Raw genomic sequence first — 18053 nt, 5'->3', positions numbered from 1 at the left:
GCTTGCAGTGATCATCACAGTAACTTGCTAAACAGGTTTGATGAACAATAGGCTACATCATATAGTCCAGGTGTATAGTAGGCTATAGCATCCAGGTTTGTGTGAGCACACTCTGATATTCACACAATGTCAAAATTGTCTAATGATTTCCCCATCATTACCCCGTCATTAGGCAACATACGGCTATAGTTAACTTGTTCAGTGGTTGCTAAACTTAGTTCAACATTAAAATTACTAAGGGAAGCCAGGCGTGGTGGCTCACACCTGTAATCCTAGCACTTTGGGAGGCTAAGGCAGACAAATTGCTTGAGGCCAGGAGTTCAAGACCAGCCTTGTGAACATGATGAAACACCATCTCTACTAAAAATAGAAAAATTAGCTGGGCATGGTGGTGCACACCTGTAACCCCAGTTACCTGGGAAATTGAGACAGGAGAATTGCTTGAACCAGAGAGGTGGAGGTGGCAGTGAGCCAAGATTGTGCCACGGCACTCCAGCCTGGGCAACAGAGCGAAACCCTGTCTCAAGAAGAAAAAAATTACTGAGAGATTTTTTTTAATTTTTTGCCTTGTTTCACATTTTAATATAGATTCCTGGACTCCACAGGAATAAGGAGATCCTAGGTTGAGGTATCAGGAAGTTTCCTCCCAGAAAATTGTTGGTTCCATAGGGGAATTGATCTACCTCCTTCCCAGAGATCAGCATTGATTAAAGGAAAACTAGAACTGTTATAACAAGAATGTAAACACTAAGAAACAGCCAATTTTCTGGTTCTTTAATGTTAAAAAAAAAAAAAAAAAAAAAAAAAAGACTCTTGAAGCCCCTGGGGCCCAGGCTGGAGTAACCAGATAAAGATTGCCTGGGATGGAAGGGTTGGAGAGAATGGGATTGAGTGACACTTTGTGGGAGGTCATTTGTTCTGACCAGAGCAAACCACCAGGAAGGAAGCAACCTTTGATGTGATGGCATTTGAAGGTAGCGCCACTGGGAGGTAATTAGGTTTAGATGACATCATGAGGATGGGGCCCTCATGATGGGGTTAGTGCCCTTATCAGAAGAGGAAGAGACCAGAACATACTCCCATTCTCTATCATGTGAGGACACAGCAAGAAGGCGGCCATCTGCAAACCAGGAAGAGGGCCCTTCCTCACCAGATACCAAATTTGCAAACACCTTGATCTTTGACTTCTCAGCCTCCAGAACTGTGAGAAAGAAATGTCTGTTGTTTAAGCCACCTCAGTCTATGGTACTTTGTTAGAGTAGCCTGAACTGAGTCAGACATTCAGCACTGGGAGATGGCCAGCAGGGAACTGCACAGAAGCTGACCCAGCACCTACAGTACCAGTCCCCATTCATGTGAGCACAGGCTGCCCTTGTGGAAGAACCACTCCCACAGTTCTGCTTTCAGCCACCATCCAGCAAGGGCCTCCCATCCATCGCTATATCCTGGTGGCTCTATGACTGTAGATTTGCTGACTGGACTCTGAACTGATGTGAATAACAGATCACTCCTACTTCAACAGCCCAAATACTCACTGGCCTTCGCATTTCCATCCTGGAGATGAATCATAATTCACCCAAACATTTCCCCTATTCCCAGATGTTTACATGGTTTCCAGGTTTCCATTAGTACATTTAATACTTTAATGAACATTTCACACACAAAACTTTTACTGTATCACTTCCAATTCCAAAATATCTACTATTCTTTGACAAAACCTAGTAATGGCTATTTCTTTGAGTTCAGGATACCAAGTCTCAAGCACTATTCCCTTCTCAAAAGATACAATTAAAGTTCTTTTTATGAAATATGATACAAGTTTAAAAAAAAACCTCTTAGCAAGCAAAGAATAAAAGAAAATTTTCTTAACCTAATAATAGGCACCTACCAGGAACCTCAGCAAACATCTTAATGCTTCTTTTAAGTCAGGAGTGAGATATGAGTGCTATGAATGTCCATTCTCACTGCTTCTAAAATGCTTCTATTGGCACTTCAACACTAGAAGTCATAGAAAGGGGAAAAAAAGGAAAGAGACTGCTGCCTCTTCTGGGTTGTAGAGAAGCAAGCATTCTCATTCACTGCTTGTATAACTTCAACCTTTAAGAATGGCAATTTGGAGATACATGTGTCTTAAAAATGGACATATTCTCTGACCCTGCAACTCCACTTCTATACACATATCCTAAGAAAATACTTCAGGCTATGTGCATAGATGTAACGGGATACTGTCTCCACTACTATCTACAATCAGAAACCACCTATCTGATGAGGTACTGGTTATGCGAATTCTGGCATGAACACATGATGGAATACTAGTTACTAAAAATCATGTTGCATAAGAGCGTTCACCAGAAACACAGCTTAAACTACCATGTTCAACATACCTTTTTGTAGATAATGGCACGTACACACATACATACACATACGTACTAGAAAGATCTATATCAGAATATTGATGATTCCTTATGCTGTTTGTATTTTTCCAATTTTCTAAAACCTGTTACTTTTCTAATTAGGAAAAGTAATATATTTTAAATGCTGCCTCAAATGCTGTAGGCAGTAAAGAAAGTGGCTCAGAAACAATGTAAAGAGAGATTTTATATGTGGAGATGGCAGCAGCTATATATACATCTATTCGTCCAGAATTTTTAATATCATGCAGCTGAACTGTATTCTTATTGTTCACTTAAGACAAAAAGAAATGGCAGATCTAAAGGCTGACTTTATATAAACATGCTCTCTCAGGTAAACTCTGTGCTTACTCATATTCAGGAACCAGCTATTCTGCAAATGCTGGGCAGGTCACAGGCCACCCTGCAACCCAGTGATTAGACTGGGGGAGATGGAGCTTACTGGGCTGTTTCCCTGGTTCATGTGACCCAGTGGGGGTTGGGGTTGGGGGATGAAGGAAGAAGGGAGAAGGGAATGTCACAATAGTGTTCCATGCATGCACTCAGAAAATGGCACAACAGCTACAACAATAAGAATCTTTATGCATATAGCTTTGTGATCAATACAATCCTTTAGAACAAGAGACAAACAGGAATACAATGTCCCAAACAGTTGCAGCCTATAGGCTGACATTGCTAGCTAGATCTAGATCATCTGGAGGCTTCTGTGAGAGGAACTGAGGTGCAGAGGCATCAGAATGAGTTGATTCCCGGCAAAAATGCTAAGAGGCTACAGACATTAAATCAAGAAACCACTACTTGTTAAGTACTTCTGGTGTTTGCATACAGTGTCCAATACATAGGGAAGATAGCAAGTCCATACTGGTCTTTGTACATGCTGTGTGGTAGAGGCTACTGCAGGTTTCTTTATTTTCTAAAGTAGGCAAGGCTCATAAATTGACCAATTCACATTGTGATTACTTGGTACAATGCATGCATGTTATTGGTACATAGAGTGTTTTAACAGGAATCTGCTGGATTTTCAAAATTCTAACAAGGCCATTTTTACCTCAAAGGACTATTATCCTTTCAGTTATTCATTCATTCAACAGATACTTATCCCAAACTGTGTGTCATCTCATCCATCCCCTTCTCAGGAAGACCAACCCTGGAAACAGGTGAGAAGAGAGCATTCACAGGACACAGAACGTGTTGTTGATAACTAAGTTTGTGGACAGCAGTGGTGCAATCCCAAGGATTCGTATAAGGATTTGTATATACCTCATTAACCATCTCCTTGAACCCAGACCATCAGAGAGCTAGTGAGCTGATGCAAGAGAGGGAAGAACAATTCTCCATTCAAGTCAGACATCCCTCAAAGGGAACCTGACTATTCTGACTCATTTGGGAAAGGGCAAAGAAAAGGATATGAGATGGAATCATTCTTATCTGTAAAGTTTAGCTGACAGAAGAAAATGGTGTCATTTCCTTAACTTTGGAAAAAGAAAGTGGGTCTCTGGGCCCTGAGGGTGGTATGCAAAATAAGCCCATCTCTCCACCTACACCCTTCCCAAAAAACAGGCTGTGGGTGTGGCTGCTTTTTAAGAAGCTAGATGCTAACTTCAGATGGCACAGAATTCAAGACCAAAACTGAAATAACTTATTAGTCATATTTTCTATCTTCAGTTCCTTTGGGGATAAAAATACCATGAAGAGGATAAAATAGCTTTCCTCACTGTATAGGTCATTGTTGTGTTTTCTGTTCAAAAAAAGCCCACACAACCACATTCTCTATTTTATTATAAAAATTAGTACCTCTCATAGTAAAAGCCTGCTCTAAAATTGTAGTTTTCATTTCAGAATTAACAATCCATTAGCTAAAATTAATACTGACTGCATCAACAGTATTTCTGCAAGTATCGCCAAAGGTCTTCCAGAGACAAAGATGAAGGCTGAGTCTATTCCTCTAATGATAGTGGGTAGAAGGGGATTGAGGAGTGAGCCTTTTGTTCAGCCAAATGGCAGGGGCATGAAGCATTTTTAAAATGAACTCCCTTTACAGGGTAAGGAAGTCACAGCTGGTTTTGTAAAATGCCAGCATGGGACTCCACCATCTAGAGATAGGTCCTTTGAGTCAGGAGGGAGTTTAGTGAATGGCTTCCCAGTCTTGGTTTTTACAAGCTATGTAGCCAATGCATCTGTGTACAAAGAGCACTAAACCTGCCTATTGCACTGAAGGAAATGTGGCCAAGTCACCTTGAATGCCGGGAGTACTGACCTTAAGTAACTGAAGTGCTACTTCACCTCTGTGTGGCTCATAGTTCCCATCTGCATAGTGGAGACAAGAGATGCTATCCCTGACCCACTGGGTTAGAGAGAGCTAGAAAGGGCAGGAGTGAGAGGGAGCTAGAAAGCACTGGGGCCTTCTCCAGAGAAAGGCAGTGTTTAAGTAATAAAGTACTCAACAAAGGACTCCAATCAAAAAGCACAAAATTCAAGTAACAGAGTTGCAGGTGCCGTGTTCTGGCTTCTGAGAAGAGGCCTTGTGCTTCTGCAGTGGAGAGCTGGTGGGTGAGTGAGCTGCGTGGTAGGGGATGCAGTCCGGGCTCCACGTGGAGCCCATCAAGTCATCCATGCCACTGAGGATCAAAGCTCTCCTCCAGAGGAGGAAACAAACCTCGGGGAAAGCTCAGTGGCGCAAGCAAGCTGTTCGGAGCAACTGCTTAAAGCATATCCCATGTGTGTCCTGTGCATAAGATCTTCAAGTGGGTCATCGACCGAAATTTCAACAGATGAAAAGTTTTCTTCATTTTGCAGGTAGAAATAGAAAGTTAAAGAAAGGCTATCTAGATCTTTCTCCTTTGACTTAGCATAAGATTTAAAAAACAATTTGGAGACTGGTACTGAGGGAAAACTCACACGACACAATCCCCTCCGTAAAACATGAAAAGGAAAATCAGGAAGTTTTCTGTAACGAAGAAACTGACTTTCTTTTTACAGTTTCTGTCCTAGCAAGCTGGTATGTGCATGCTTGGGTATTAGTAATACCCAGAGAACTGGAAGGTTTGGGGGTGCTGTCACAAGGGACCCTGAAGGCCCCCAGAACAGGAGGATGCGAGCGGAGTTAACAGTCTAGATATACAGTCTTTTTTAAACAGCTCACAATGAAAAACTGGGAAAACGTCACACTATAAAACCACAATATTTATTTTGCCACAAGAATCCACTTCATCAGTTAGCAAGTGGATGGGAAAACAGCCCTGTTCTAACTCCCATTATAAAACTTCCAGTTCCCATTTCTTATGGGCTGTTGCTCATATCTGAACCTATTCATTTTCACTGGACAAATAAAACTCTTTTAGAACCATTCAGCTGCAACCCTTATACTACCGTGAAAAGGTGAGTCCAGATACAAAGTTTTGGGGAGACATCATCGTTTCTTAGTGCCACTGCTTCCACCGCCGGGTTTGCTGAAGCTCCTGCTCATCTGAGGAAAGTGCACGGTCGGGGTTCTTTCTGTAGGGCCATATAATCCCAAGTTCCTGGCAGTGGCAGATTTCCGCAGGGGCTTGACGCTGGGAAAAGGGCTAAAGATGGGGGTTTTTGAGTTGCTGCCTTGGGGAGGCTTGCTGGTGGCTTTGTTTTCTTCAGGTGCACCTGGTGGCTCTGGGCAGTGCCGCTGGCAGGGCGGGTGCACCCTGGGCTCAGTTTCAGCTGCAGCATCCCTCTGGTTCAGTTCCAGGGCTCCCAACTTCACCTGAACCGCAGACACATCCACGTCAGCATCTCCGAACACCGGCTCCGGAGACTGCCCCTCGATCATCCTCCCGGTGCTGCCCTCAGGGCTGCTGCCTTCTCTTCCAGCTGTCGCTGTACAACCGGAGGGGAACACCTCTGCCGCCCCCAGGCCGTTGGTCTTGCAGGCCTCGTTCTGCTCTTCTATCAGCCCTATGGTGTCCCCACAGCACGGATGACTCTTGGTCCTGGGCATGTTCTTTTTGTGGACTCGGATGTGAGTTCGCCAGGGGGAGTTGAGCTTTGTCTTAAGGTCTTCGTAGGGGACAGGAGACATTTTCCCTCCTGTGTGACCAGGGATGTGGATGACAGCATTCTTGGCAGCTCTGTTAGTCATTTTCATCTTCTTTCCTAAAAGAAGGTGGTTTATAACTGGAGAACTGTTTACCTGAGACGGGAGAATGCTGGTCACTGGCCCTTTGTCTGAAAGAAATGTTGAAAGGTAGTATGAAGTGTACCACAGAGAAGCACATCCATCATGGAACAGAAATCACACGGAGGTCCTCCCAGCACCCCTGCATCCCTTTCCATCTATTCCCCAGCGAGGGGCAGAGTCATGTGACTGAAGACAGCAGAAACTGAATTCAACCCAAGAGCCTAGAGTACCAATTCTCTCTTCTTTAAAGAGGAAGGCACCAGGGGATGATGATTCAAAAAGGAACAGGGACTCTGACCCTTCATTCTAATTAGAGCCTGGACTCCCTAATGTTTTTTTACAGAGAGCTCTTGGCGCCACATAGCAACCTCAGAGGTTCTGTACCTAGAAAATCTTTGCATATTTAAAAAAAATAATACAACAAACACTATAACTATATGGATTATCATCTATCAGCTTCTGCGAGGTGGGAAAAGAACACACTGCGTATTATGAAGTGAGATGCAGCAGAATGACAGAAGTGATAAAAAGGTAGTGAGAATGCAGTGAAATCATACCTATCCAGCATCTAGCCCTAGAAATGAAAAACCACTCCTGCATCCTCAGTGGGCTTCGAAAGCCAACTGAAAACTGAAAAGCACCAAAAGCTTCATCCTTGGCTAGGTGCCGTGGCTCATGCTGTAATTCCAGCACTTTGGGAGGCCAAGGCAGGAGGATCACTCGAGGCCAGGAGTTCAGGACCAGCCTGGCCAACATAGTGAAACCTTGTCTCTACTAAAAATACAAAAAATCAGCCAGGTGTGGCAGCATGCACTGGTAATCTCAGCTACTTGGGAGGCTGAGGAAGGAGAATTGCTGGAACCTGGGAGGTAGAGGTTGCAGTGAACCAAGATCTCATCACTGCATTCCAGCCTGGGTAATAGAGTGAGACTCCATCTCAAAACAAACAACAAACAAAAAATCTTTGTTCTCCTAGAAGGCACTGTTGATGGCATTACTGTTGACCTCCTGTGGCTACAACCAGGCTCCTATTTCCAATGCAGCATTCAACACACATGGTCCCAGGGATGGCAACTGCAGACAGAAGCTGTACGGTGAAGGCCTCTCCCTCTGTGTGTAAGCTTCCTTCCTCCTCAATGTCCATCTCATCTGGCTGAACTAACTTCCACCCTTCTCTACTGTTGCCATTTACCACTGGTCATACCCCAATATCTACTGAAAACGTTGATAACTGTCTCCTCTTCACCACATTCCGGCTACCTCCCTCAATTATTTGCCAGTCACTGTGACTGGCTCTCCATTACGTTCTCATAGCTCCTCAACCTCCCTAGTTCCATCCCAAACCTTATCACCCAGCTCTACCTTATGTGAAAAATATTCAATTCTAATACTTCTCGTTTTTGCTCTTCCAGGTCTCAGGCTCTCAGTCTAACTATACGTGGTAATGAACCACAAAGATTTTTGTCCTTGTTCCTCAGGCTCCTCATAACCCCTCATCTGTCTTCGGCTCACTGACCCCCCCTACTCTGCCAGATGCATGGCTGACCACTTAGATCACTGTCTCATAGGCATCCCTGTCTCTTTGTCACACATTCCTAGTAAAACCCCAAACCTAGATCCATAATCCATGTTCTCTTTTCTGAAACTGAGCCCTTCAAATTCATGACCTCCTATTTCACTGAGTCCTCAATGCCAAACAATCTTTTCATTTCCCTCTCTCACTCCTTTCAATGACCTAACTAAATCTCCATTACTTTCTTTAACTTCTCACTTAATCCCATCTCCATCTTATTCTCAGCAAACAACTTTCCCCCATTTCTCCATGAAAACAAAAGCTATCAGATCTGAAGGCCCCTACTTCCCATTTTCCCTAACCTAGGAAGCTTGTACCTCAACCACCATCTTCACCACCTTCCATTAAGTCTCAGAAGCTAAGGTCTTTTTACCTCTAGTGCAAGTTCAATCTTTCCACCTGTGCTGCTAATCCTATCATATACCATCCCATTTAAAACCATGCTACTCAAACCACGGTCCCTGATATGGTTTGGCTGTGTCTCCACCCAAATCTCAACTTGTAGCTCCCATAATTCCCATGTGTTATGGTAGGGACCCGGTAAGAGATAACTGAATCATGGGGATGGGTCTTTCCCATGCTGTTCTCTTGATAGTGAATAAGTCTCACAAGATCTGATGGTTTTAAAAATGGGAGTTTCCCTGCACAAGTTCTCTCTCCTTGCCTGCCACTATCCACGTAAGATGTGACTTGTTCCTTTTTACCTTCCACCATGATTGTGAGGCCTCGCCAGCCATGTGGAACTATAAGTCCATTAAGCCTCTTATAAATTGCCTAGTCTCGGGTATGTCTTTATTAGCAGTGTGAAAACAGACTAATACAGTCCCCAAACAGCAGCACCAGTAGTGCCTAGGGGGCTTGTTAGAAATGTATAATTTCAGCTTCATTCCAAACCAACTGAAACAGAGTCTATATTTTAGCAGATCCCCAAATGATCTGTACGCACACTGAAGTTCAAGAACCAATGCTCTAGAGCTTTGCCTTTGAGCAGCAATCTCTCCCATAAAGAAAACCACATCAACCATGATCTAAAGAAGGGGTCAGCAAACTTTTCCTGCAAAGGATCAGACTGTAAAGATTTTAGCCATTATAGTGTGAAAGGAGCCTTAGACAAACCTGTAAACAAATGGGCATGTCTGTGTTCCAATAAAACTGTATTTGCAGGCCAGGCATGTTGGCTCACTCCTGTAATCCCAGCACTTTGGGAGACCAAGGTGGGCAGATCGCCTGAAGTCAGAAGTTCAAGACCAGCCTGGCCAACATGGTGAAACCCTGTCTTTACTAAAAATACAAAAATTAGCAGGGCATGGCGGTACATGCCTGCAATCCTAGCTGCTTAGGAGGCTGAGGCTCAAAAATTACTTGAACCTGGGAGGTGGAGATTGCAGTGAGCTGAGATTGTACCACGGTACTCCAGCCTGGGTGACAGAGTAAGACTCCATCTCAAAAACAAAACAAAACAAAACAAAAAACCCGTATTTACAAAAACAAGTAGTGAGCAAGATTTGCTCTACAGACCACAGTTTGCTGATGGCTGACTAGGGTACAAACTACTGGGCTGATTTGGCACCCAGTGGAGATTGTTTGCCATCACACCCAAAGACAGTGTAGGTGAAAAGGGACTGTGCACAGAATCAGAACACCTGTGTTCTAGCCCTGGCCTGACCACTCACTATAGCTATATAACCCTGGACAATTGCTAAGCCTTCCTGAATCACCATTTCCTCAACACTTGGAAGAAGACGAGACTATCTGTCCTTGCCTTCCTCATGGATTTGTTTTAAGGACAAAATGAGGAAATGTGTGTGTCAATGTTTTTGAAACTTAAAGGGAAATTGTTCATTTATTTTGTGATTGGTTTCTTAATAATTCAGGATAAAGTGAGAATTGTCAGGAAGTCAATTATTCTTCTCTGATAAATGGAAGGTAAATTCAGTTTTTGTGCAAGATCAGTCACATGCTCACATGCCTCTTAAAAAACATGTCAAATTTATATTTCAGTTAATTCTGGATAGGCATCATTTCATTAGGATATTCACTTCAAGCAAAAAAAAACCAGCCCCCAAATCAGCATATCTTAAACAATAAAGCAGATTGTTCGCTGGGATTTTGGGAATTAAAAAGAAAAAAGCTTGACAATCCTTGGAAAAGAGCATTTCCAATTCCATTATAATTATGTTCTTCTTAGTATACTCCCAAGATACTTGCCATCAGCAAGGCACAGGCTTTTTAAAGTTTCCCCACTCCCACCATTTCCTCTGATCACAACATCTGTTATATCACCTAAATGACTAGTATATCACTTAATTTACTAGTGCACAGATGACTAAATTCTAAATTCAAATGCATAAAATGTATGGGGCATTAGCTCTAAAATTTCTCCAGTCCAAGGATTGCATGGCTTTGCAACATTCTAATCATTTGTAAACCCTTCTCTACAAGCACATAGAGTAGAGATGTGTTTAATACCATCAACTGCCTGGTCCTTGGGGCCTAAAAAGAACCTGTAGTCTTTTTCTTCTTTAGAGCCTGATAAAACAAAATTTAAAATGAGATGCTAAATATGCTATTATCTCATGCCAGCTGTGTTGACGGATACTGAGTCACAGTTAGTAATTCCAAGGCCTTCCTAGCATTATTTCTTCTTCATTTTACAAGTTGAGATAGAGTTGAAATTGATTCAATTGAAGAATCACATTACCTGCCCTGATGTACACCTGATGAACCTGTTGCTGTTGCTTCTTTTTAATTCGAGAGTACTGCCGCTTCAGTGCATTGATATCTGTGGTCATGCGTTCCATCATCATACTGTTAAAAGCTGCGTGGTATTCACTTCGACAGGAATTGATTGCTCCTGGACTCAGCTCTGCAATGTTATTAGATCTCAGACTCTGCTCCTCATTTGGCTCTGCACTCGAGGGATGAGACATAAAGAGATGATCAGTGGAGGGGAACGGGAGTAAATGGAAATTGACTACACTAGAACCCAGTGCAGTATCTTAACCTCCATGAAATTCTAAACCACAAAAAAAAATGCATACTAGAGTTTGCCTAGTGCTTATTTTGATTTGCTCCTGAAAATACTTCTGCATTTTCTTATTAACCTAGCTGTGGGTCTGAAATGAAGTATGTGGTTTCAGTGTTTGATTTTGTTACCAGTTTGTTAACTATATAGACATAACATCAACTGCTTACAGACAAAAATCATTACCATTTTCTAAGATTCCATTAGAAAGATATAACTCCTAATTTCTAAAATCATTGCACAGATTTCCACACAACTATATGAGGATTTATACGGAATTGATGGTTTGTAGAGGTCAGACAGTCATTAAAAGTACATTTTTCTTACATTAAAAGTAGTTACACAATTTATAAAATTATCAAGACTTCAGAGCACTGTATCACTAGAATGAATGCTCTGTTCATTTAACAAACATTTCCTGTTCATTCTGTTGTTGTATCTGATGGGATGTCTGCTCCTATGATACCTACAACTAGCAGATTTGTCTCTTAAATAAAATTGAGAAGACCTCCAAGAAAAAGAAACAATACTGGGCAGGGGTAACCCACAGACCACACAGGCCAAAGCAGGAGAGAACAAGCTTCTCCAGCACAATTTGTAAAACTGACATGGGGGCCAAATTTAAAAAACACTGAGAGATTCCAACTCTCCTAACATCTGCTGAGAGTGTTACTCAGACAAAGTCTAAATATCTCATAAACTTACTTCTTCATTTTTTTACTATAATCATTTCTGTAAGGAGAAGAAAACTAAAAGAGAAACTGCTAATCAGAGCAAAATCAACAAGAAAGACTCATGATGAAATTTAGGAGAAAGTGATCATGTCATCCTAAAGCACAAAAATATAACGAACGAAAAACAAAGAAGAAAAATGGAACATAGACCCAGCCTACAGAAATGCAAATTCAAAACCTTTATCATTAAAATACATATTGATCCCGAAGGGGAATATCACACACCAGGGCCTGGGGGGTCAGGAGCTAGGGGAGGGATAGCAGAGGGTGGAGGGATAGCAGAGGGTGGAGGGATAGCAGAGGGTGGAGGGATTGGGGAGGGATAGCATTAGGAGAAATACCTAATGTAGATGACAGGGTGATGGGATGGAGCAAACCACCACCATGGCACGTGTATACCTATGCAACAAACCTGCATGATTTGTACATGTACCCCAGAACTTAAAGTATTAAAAAAATATATATTGATCCTATGGCTAGGAATCAAAAGCTGAAACTCAGGCAATAAGAAAGGCGGGGGAAGGCACTGCAGAAATCAAGAAGACTCTTGTTGGGTTCAGATTTTTAAAAGTCATTTTAAAAGATGAGAGAAGAGCACATACCAAAGACATACTCACAAAACAGTATGAGCCCAGCCATTAAGGAGGTTAAAACTCAAAACAAGCTGAGGCTTACAGGAAATACTCCAAAAGATCACAGCCAAAAGCTAGAAGTAGTAGCAGCTGCTGCCACTGCTCCTACCTTCCAAGCAAGAACTGAACAATTTAGGAGATAGCCCCATGACTTCAAGAAGGCAACATAAAGTTAGCAGATGCCAAAAAGAACAGAGGTGCCTGACATCTATTCTGTTTCTGTCCTCTTTCAGATGTTTCTAACCTCTTTGAACAAGAAGAATGGTCTTCAAACTAGAAGAGGTAGAATAAATATACTAAAAGAAAAGCTGCCACCCAAGACAAGAAAGAACATAGAGGACGACAAACTTTAAAACGGTACATAACGTTGATAATGCCCAGACTACAGGAAGTCTATTCTGTATAGAAAAAAAATGAAATAAAACATGGCATGTGATTCAGAGCACCACATTTTAAGAGGAACATTACCAAATTATAGGATATCTAGAGGTAAATTAACAGAATATTAGGAAGTCCAAAAAGGCCGGGCGTTGTAGTTCATGCCTCTAATCCAAGTACTTAGGGAGGCCGAGGTGGGTGGATCACCTGAGGTCAGGAGTTTGAGACTAGCCTGGCCAATGTAGTGGAACCCCACCTCTACTAAAAATACAAAATTATACAAGTGTGGTGGCGCACGCCTGTAATTCCAGCTACTTGGGAGGCTAAGGCAGGAGAATCGCTTGAACCCAGGAGGTGGAGGTTGCAGTGAGCTGAGACCTCACCCCTGCACTCCAGCCTGGACAACAAGAGTGAAACTCCATCTAAAAAAAAAAAAAAAAGGTACAGAAGTTACAGCTTAAGAGACATGCTTAAAGAAATTCTGAACTTGGGCCTTTAAGAAAGCTTTGGAGGACATGATAGCTGTCCTCAAAGATTTGAAGAAATGTCAGGTAGAAGAAGGCATAAGTAGACTTATTCTGTTTTTTTCAAAGGGAAGAATCCTCTTTTCCAGCTGGAACAATGGAATGTGTTAAAGAGAAGAAAAAGGTTCCTGCTGTGCAAGAAATCCTTAAGAAAAAGCAAAGGAATTTTGCAGAGCTGAAGATCAAGCACCTGAGAAAGAAGTTTGCCCAAAAGATGCTTCAAAAGACAAGGAGGAAGCTTATTTATGAAAAAGCTAAACACAGTCACAAAGAATACAGGCAGATGGACAGAACTGAGATTGGAATGGCTAGGATGGCAAAAAAAGCTGACAACTTCTATGTTCTTACAGAACGCAAACTGGCATTTTCCCTAAGGATCAGAGGTATCAATGGTGTGAGCCCAAAGGTCTGAAAGGTGTTGGAGCTTCTTCCCCTTTACCAGATCTTCAAAGGAATCTTTGTTAAGCTCAAGAAGGCTTGAATTAACATAGTGAGGATTGGAGAACCATACATTGCATGGGTGTACCCAAACCTAATGTAAGTAAATGAACTAATCTACAAATGTCATTATAGCAAAAGCAGTAAGAAGCAAATTGCCATTACAGATAACACTTTGCTCAGTCTCTTGGTAAATATGACATCGTCTGCATGGAGGATCTGATTCATGAGATATATACTGTTGGAAAAGGCTTCAAAGAAGCCAATAACTTCCTGTGACAACTTCCTATGACCCTTCAAATTATCCTCTTTACAAGGTGGAATGAAGAAAGAGCCCTTGTATTTTGAAGAAGGTAGAGATGCTGGCAATGGGGAAGAGTAGAGCTACAGGCTTATTAGAAGGATGAACTAAGGGGTCTACCATGATTATTTTTGTAATCTGCTCAGTTAATAAACAGCAACGCCTTCAAATAGAAAAAAACAAAGAGAAGAACAATTAGTAGAATGGGTAGGTGGAAATTATTTCTGTAACTAGAAACCATGGACTAAGGGGAAGAATCTAGCAAAGTGTCTTTTGAAATAATGTTTCTTGTCACTCAAGAAATTCAATAGAGGTGACCATAGTGTTTTGATTTAAAGGCTAATCTTATTGGAAGAGAAGTCAGTCTGGAATAAAGTAAATTAAACTCAGATGGAATATATTAAGCCTCTAGTATATGCCAGGCTCTGTGCTAAGGAACTTAGCATACAAGGTTGAATCCCATGAATGGGAGCAAAAGTCACCACAGTGAAAAAGAAATGTGTATTATGCATGTAACATGTAATACAGAGAGAACTCTTTAAGTGATAAAAAGATAAAGTAACAGAGGAGATATTTTTAGTAACAACTTTTTTTTTAGACGGAGTTTTACTCTGTCGCCCAGGCTGGAGTATAGTGGTGCAATCTGGGCTCACTGCAACCTCCGCCTCTTGGGTTCAAGTGATTCTCCTGCCTCAGCCTCCCGAGCAGCTGGGACTACAGGCGAGCGCCACCATGCCAAGCTAATTTTTGTATTTTTAGTAAAGAAGGAGTTTCACCATATTGGCCAGGCTGGTCTCGAACTCCTGACCTCATGATCCACCTGCCTCAGCCTTCCAAAGTGCTGGGTTTACAGGCATGAGCCACCACATCCAGCCTAGTAATGACTTTTTAATGTTGTTGTTGTCTTTTTTTTTATTTTAGTAGAGAGAGTCTCCCCTGTGTTGCTCAGGCTGGTCTCGAACACCTGTCTTCAAATGATCCTCCCGTCTCAGCCTCCTAAAGTGCTGGGCTTACAGGCATGACCCATCACGCCTAGCCTAATAAAGACTTTTAATAGTTGTAACCAGTTCAGAAAATTATTGAGGCATCTATAAGACACAATAATATTGCCCCTATTATAGTAAGCCAATACATCATGATATCTAAATCAGGAGCCATCTCTTTACCTTTAATCTGTTTTTGGTACTTCTGCAGTTCAGGAGCCAAGAACCCACTGAAAGGTCCAAGACATCCCACTGCATTAACAACAGCATCCTCATCATCTGGGTCATTCTCTTCATCGCTGTCTCTGACCTTACTATGGCGTCTTGGAAAACATAAAAGACAAAAAAGAAATACACAAAGAAAACCATGGTATTTTAAAACATAATAAAGTTACATGGTTTAAATACCATAAATATAATTAACATAGAATTATATATAATTAACACAGTGAAACCCCATCTCTATTAAAAATATACAAAAATTAGCTGGGCGTGGTGGTGCGCACCTGTAATTCCAGCTACTCAGGAGGCTGAGGCTGGAGAATTGCGTGAACCCAGGAGGCAGAGGTTGCAGTGAGCTGAGATCGCACCACTGCATTCCAGCCTGGGCGACGACAGAGCCAGACTCCGTCTCAAAAGAAACAAAATTATATATAATTACATGATTTATAAGAAGTTTCCCTCCCATCTCTGTCCAACTTCTGCCCATTGAAACTAGTAACCATGGTCATTTGTGGGAATCTCCCACCTAATTCCCACAGGTGACCATTGTTACTGGTTCTTTTGTATTCTTCGGTTTCTCTGTGCACAGATAAGCAAATATGACTACATGCTTTTATTTTTCTCTTCTTTTCGCATAACTATTAGCATACTATAATATGCTCTTCTGCATCTTGCCTTTATTGATATAAGAAATCTTTATGGGCTGGGCACAGTGGCTCACACCTATAATCTCAGCACTTTCGGAGGCCAAGGCAGGAGGATTGCTTGAGCCCAAGAGTTCAAGACCAGCCTGGGTAACATAGGGAGACTCTGTCTCTACAAGAAATTTAAAAATTATCCAGGCATGGTGGTGCATGGCAGTGGTCCCAGCTGCTTAGGAGACTGAGATGGGAAAATCACTTGAACCTGGAAGGTTAAGGCTGCAGTATGCCATGATCGTACCACTGCAATCTAGCCTGGGTGACAGAGCAAGGTTTAGAAAAAACAAAGAAAGAAAAGAAACCTTTCCATATTCATACACAGAGCTTCATCTTATTACAGCTGTACTGGTTGTACACAGCCCATAGTGTGAAACCAAGCTGCTAATGGTGTACACTTGAGTGGTTTCCAATATTATACTATTATAAACTCCTGGGCTCAAGCAATCCTCCTGCCTCAGCCTCCTGAGTAGCTAGGACTATAGGTTGCACTACTACACCCAGCTAATTTTTGTATTTTTTGTAGAGACAGGGTCTTGCTATGTTGCCCAGGCTGGTTTTGAACTCCTGGCCTCAAGTGATCCTCCTGCTTCAGCTTCCCAAAGTGCTGGCATTACAGGCATGAGCCACCACATCCAGCTTGGGTGGTCATTTTCTTATCAATTTCTAGGAGTTTTATATATTAGCAATATCAGTCCCTATTTTTATGGTAAGTTAAAAGTAGCCTTCCGCAGATATTTTTGAGTCTACTTATAGAGGTTTGGTTTGGTTTGGTTTGGTTTGGTTTGGTTTGGGCCACCCAGAAAATTATATTTAAAGTACTTAAATTTTTTTCCTTTTTTTTATTTTGAGTCAGTTATTAAGGCCTTCCCAATTCCAAAGAACTAAAGGAATTCTTCCACATTTTCTTATGCTAATTTTATTATTTCATCGTTTCTTCATCCATACGAAATTTATCCTGGCATATAGTATGAGGTTTGACTCTCAGTTTTGTTCCAAATTAGTTCTCATTAGCCCATCACCATTTACTAAATAGTGTAACTTTCCACCATGGATTCAATATGCCTATTTTTCATATGATAAACTCTTGTATATAGAGTTGTCAATTTCTGGTCTTCACAGTTTTTAAATTAGCTCATCTGTGTATTTGTATACAGGTTACACACTATTTTAACTATTGAGATTTTTAATACTTGATATCATTAGATAAGTTGTGGGGTCACTAAATATCTCTTCAGTTTATGTTCCAAATTCCTCTGGAAAGTACACTTTTAAAAATCTCTCTTGAGTTCAAGTCAAAACCATTTGGAAAGGGACATTCAGATTCTAAGTGTCAAATTAACAGATTTCTGGGGCTTCATAAATATTAATTTACAATAACAAATTAAGATATTAAGTCTTCCATCATGAAAACAACAAGGAATTAAAAAACCTTACCCAGAAACTGAGGTGGGTTTAACTGTGGCTGGGAACGGTGTAATGTTGTAGGTATATTTTTCCCTCAACTCTGCCAATTGCGGGAAAGGGAACGGAGCCATGGAATAAACAGTCTGAAAAACAAAAGCAAAAATGCCAAGTCTGAAACAGTAGCCTTCACCAACTCTTATCAATCCTGGAAAGACATTAAAGTTTTATGAAGTCGAGTGTGAAGAGGGAGATGCTGCTCCTTATACAGCAGGTGGAGAGATTCCACTTCAACATCCGCTTTCAAGACAGACAAAAGAAGATGATTAAACCCAACCCTGTGCGCTGTCAAATCAACCCAGCTGCAGCTAGGCATTCCAACTGGTAAACAAGGGTGGACAATCACGGGCAGTCTGATTTCCTCCTGTTATTCAATAAATGGATTAATGCAAAAATCCACAGCTTCCTATCTCTTCTGAATCAAAGAACTCACAAATCTTCCTATGTAGTGCTTACTTTTCACAGCTCTGATGATTTTTAAGCATTTAATGTCAGGTCAGACTTCTGGATAACATTAAGT

The 18053-nt window shown here is 41.5% G+C and overlaps 1 protein-coding gene across 6 annotated transcripts in view; it reads right to left on the bottom strand.

Annotated features, from left to right (window-relative positions):
• Positions 1-557: 557 nt before the first annotated feature.
• The window catches only part of TBC1D30 (TBC1 domain family member 30), a 98461-nt gene continuing 80965 nt past the window's right edge, over positions 558-18053 (bottom strand). For 2 of the 6 annotated variants that reach the window (XM_021670231.2, XM_012444955.2), the window contains exons 9-13: positions 17507-17619; positions 15333-15472; positions 10836-11042; positions 10604-10663; positions 2974-6608 (exon numbers count right to left, since the gene is read on the bottom strand). In XM_021670231.2, the coding sequence (XP_021525906.2) occupies positions 5821-6608; positions 10604-10663; positions 10836-11042; positions 15333-15472; positions 17507-17619 (1308 nt within the window). In that variant the 3' untranslated portion in view covers positions 2974-5820. Of the gene's footprint in view, positions 6609-10603; positions 10664-10835; positions 11043-15332; positions 15473-17506; positions 17620-18053 lie in introns of all 6 variants that reach the window. The other 4 variants (XM_012444957.3, XM_021670232.2, XM_012444958.2 and 1 more) reach the window with 3 other exon arrangements.

Source organism: Aotus nancymaae, unplaced genomic scaffold (genome assembly GCF_030222135.1).
Source record: "Aotus nancymaae isolate 86718 unplaced genomic scaffold, 86718_ANA_hifiasm-v0.15.2.pri h1tg000016l, whole genome shotgun sequence".
Classification (NCBI taxonomy): Eukaryota; Metazoa; Chordata; class Mammalia; order Primates; family Aotidae; genus Aotus; species Aotus nancymaae.
The sequence above is the reverse complement of the archived record's forward strand: the minus strand, read 5'-3'. Positions and strand labels throughout refer to the sequence as shown.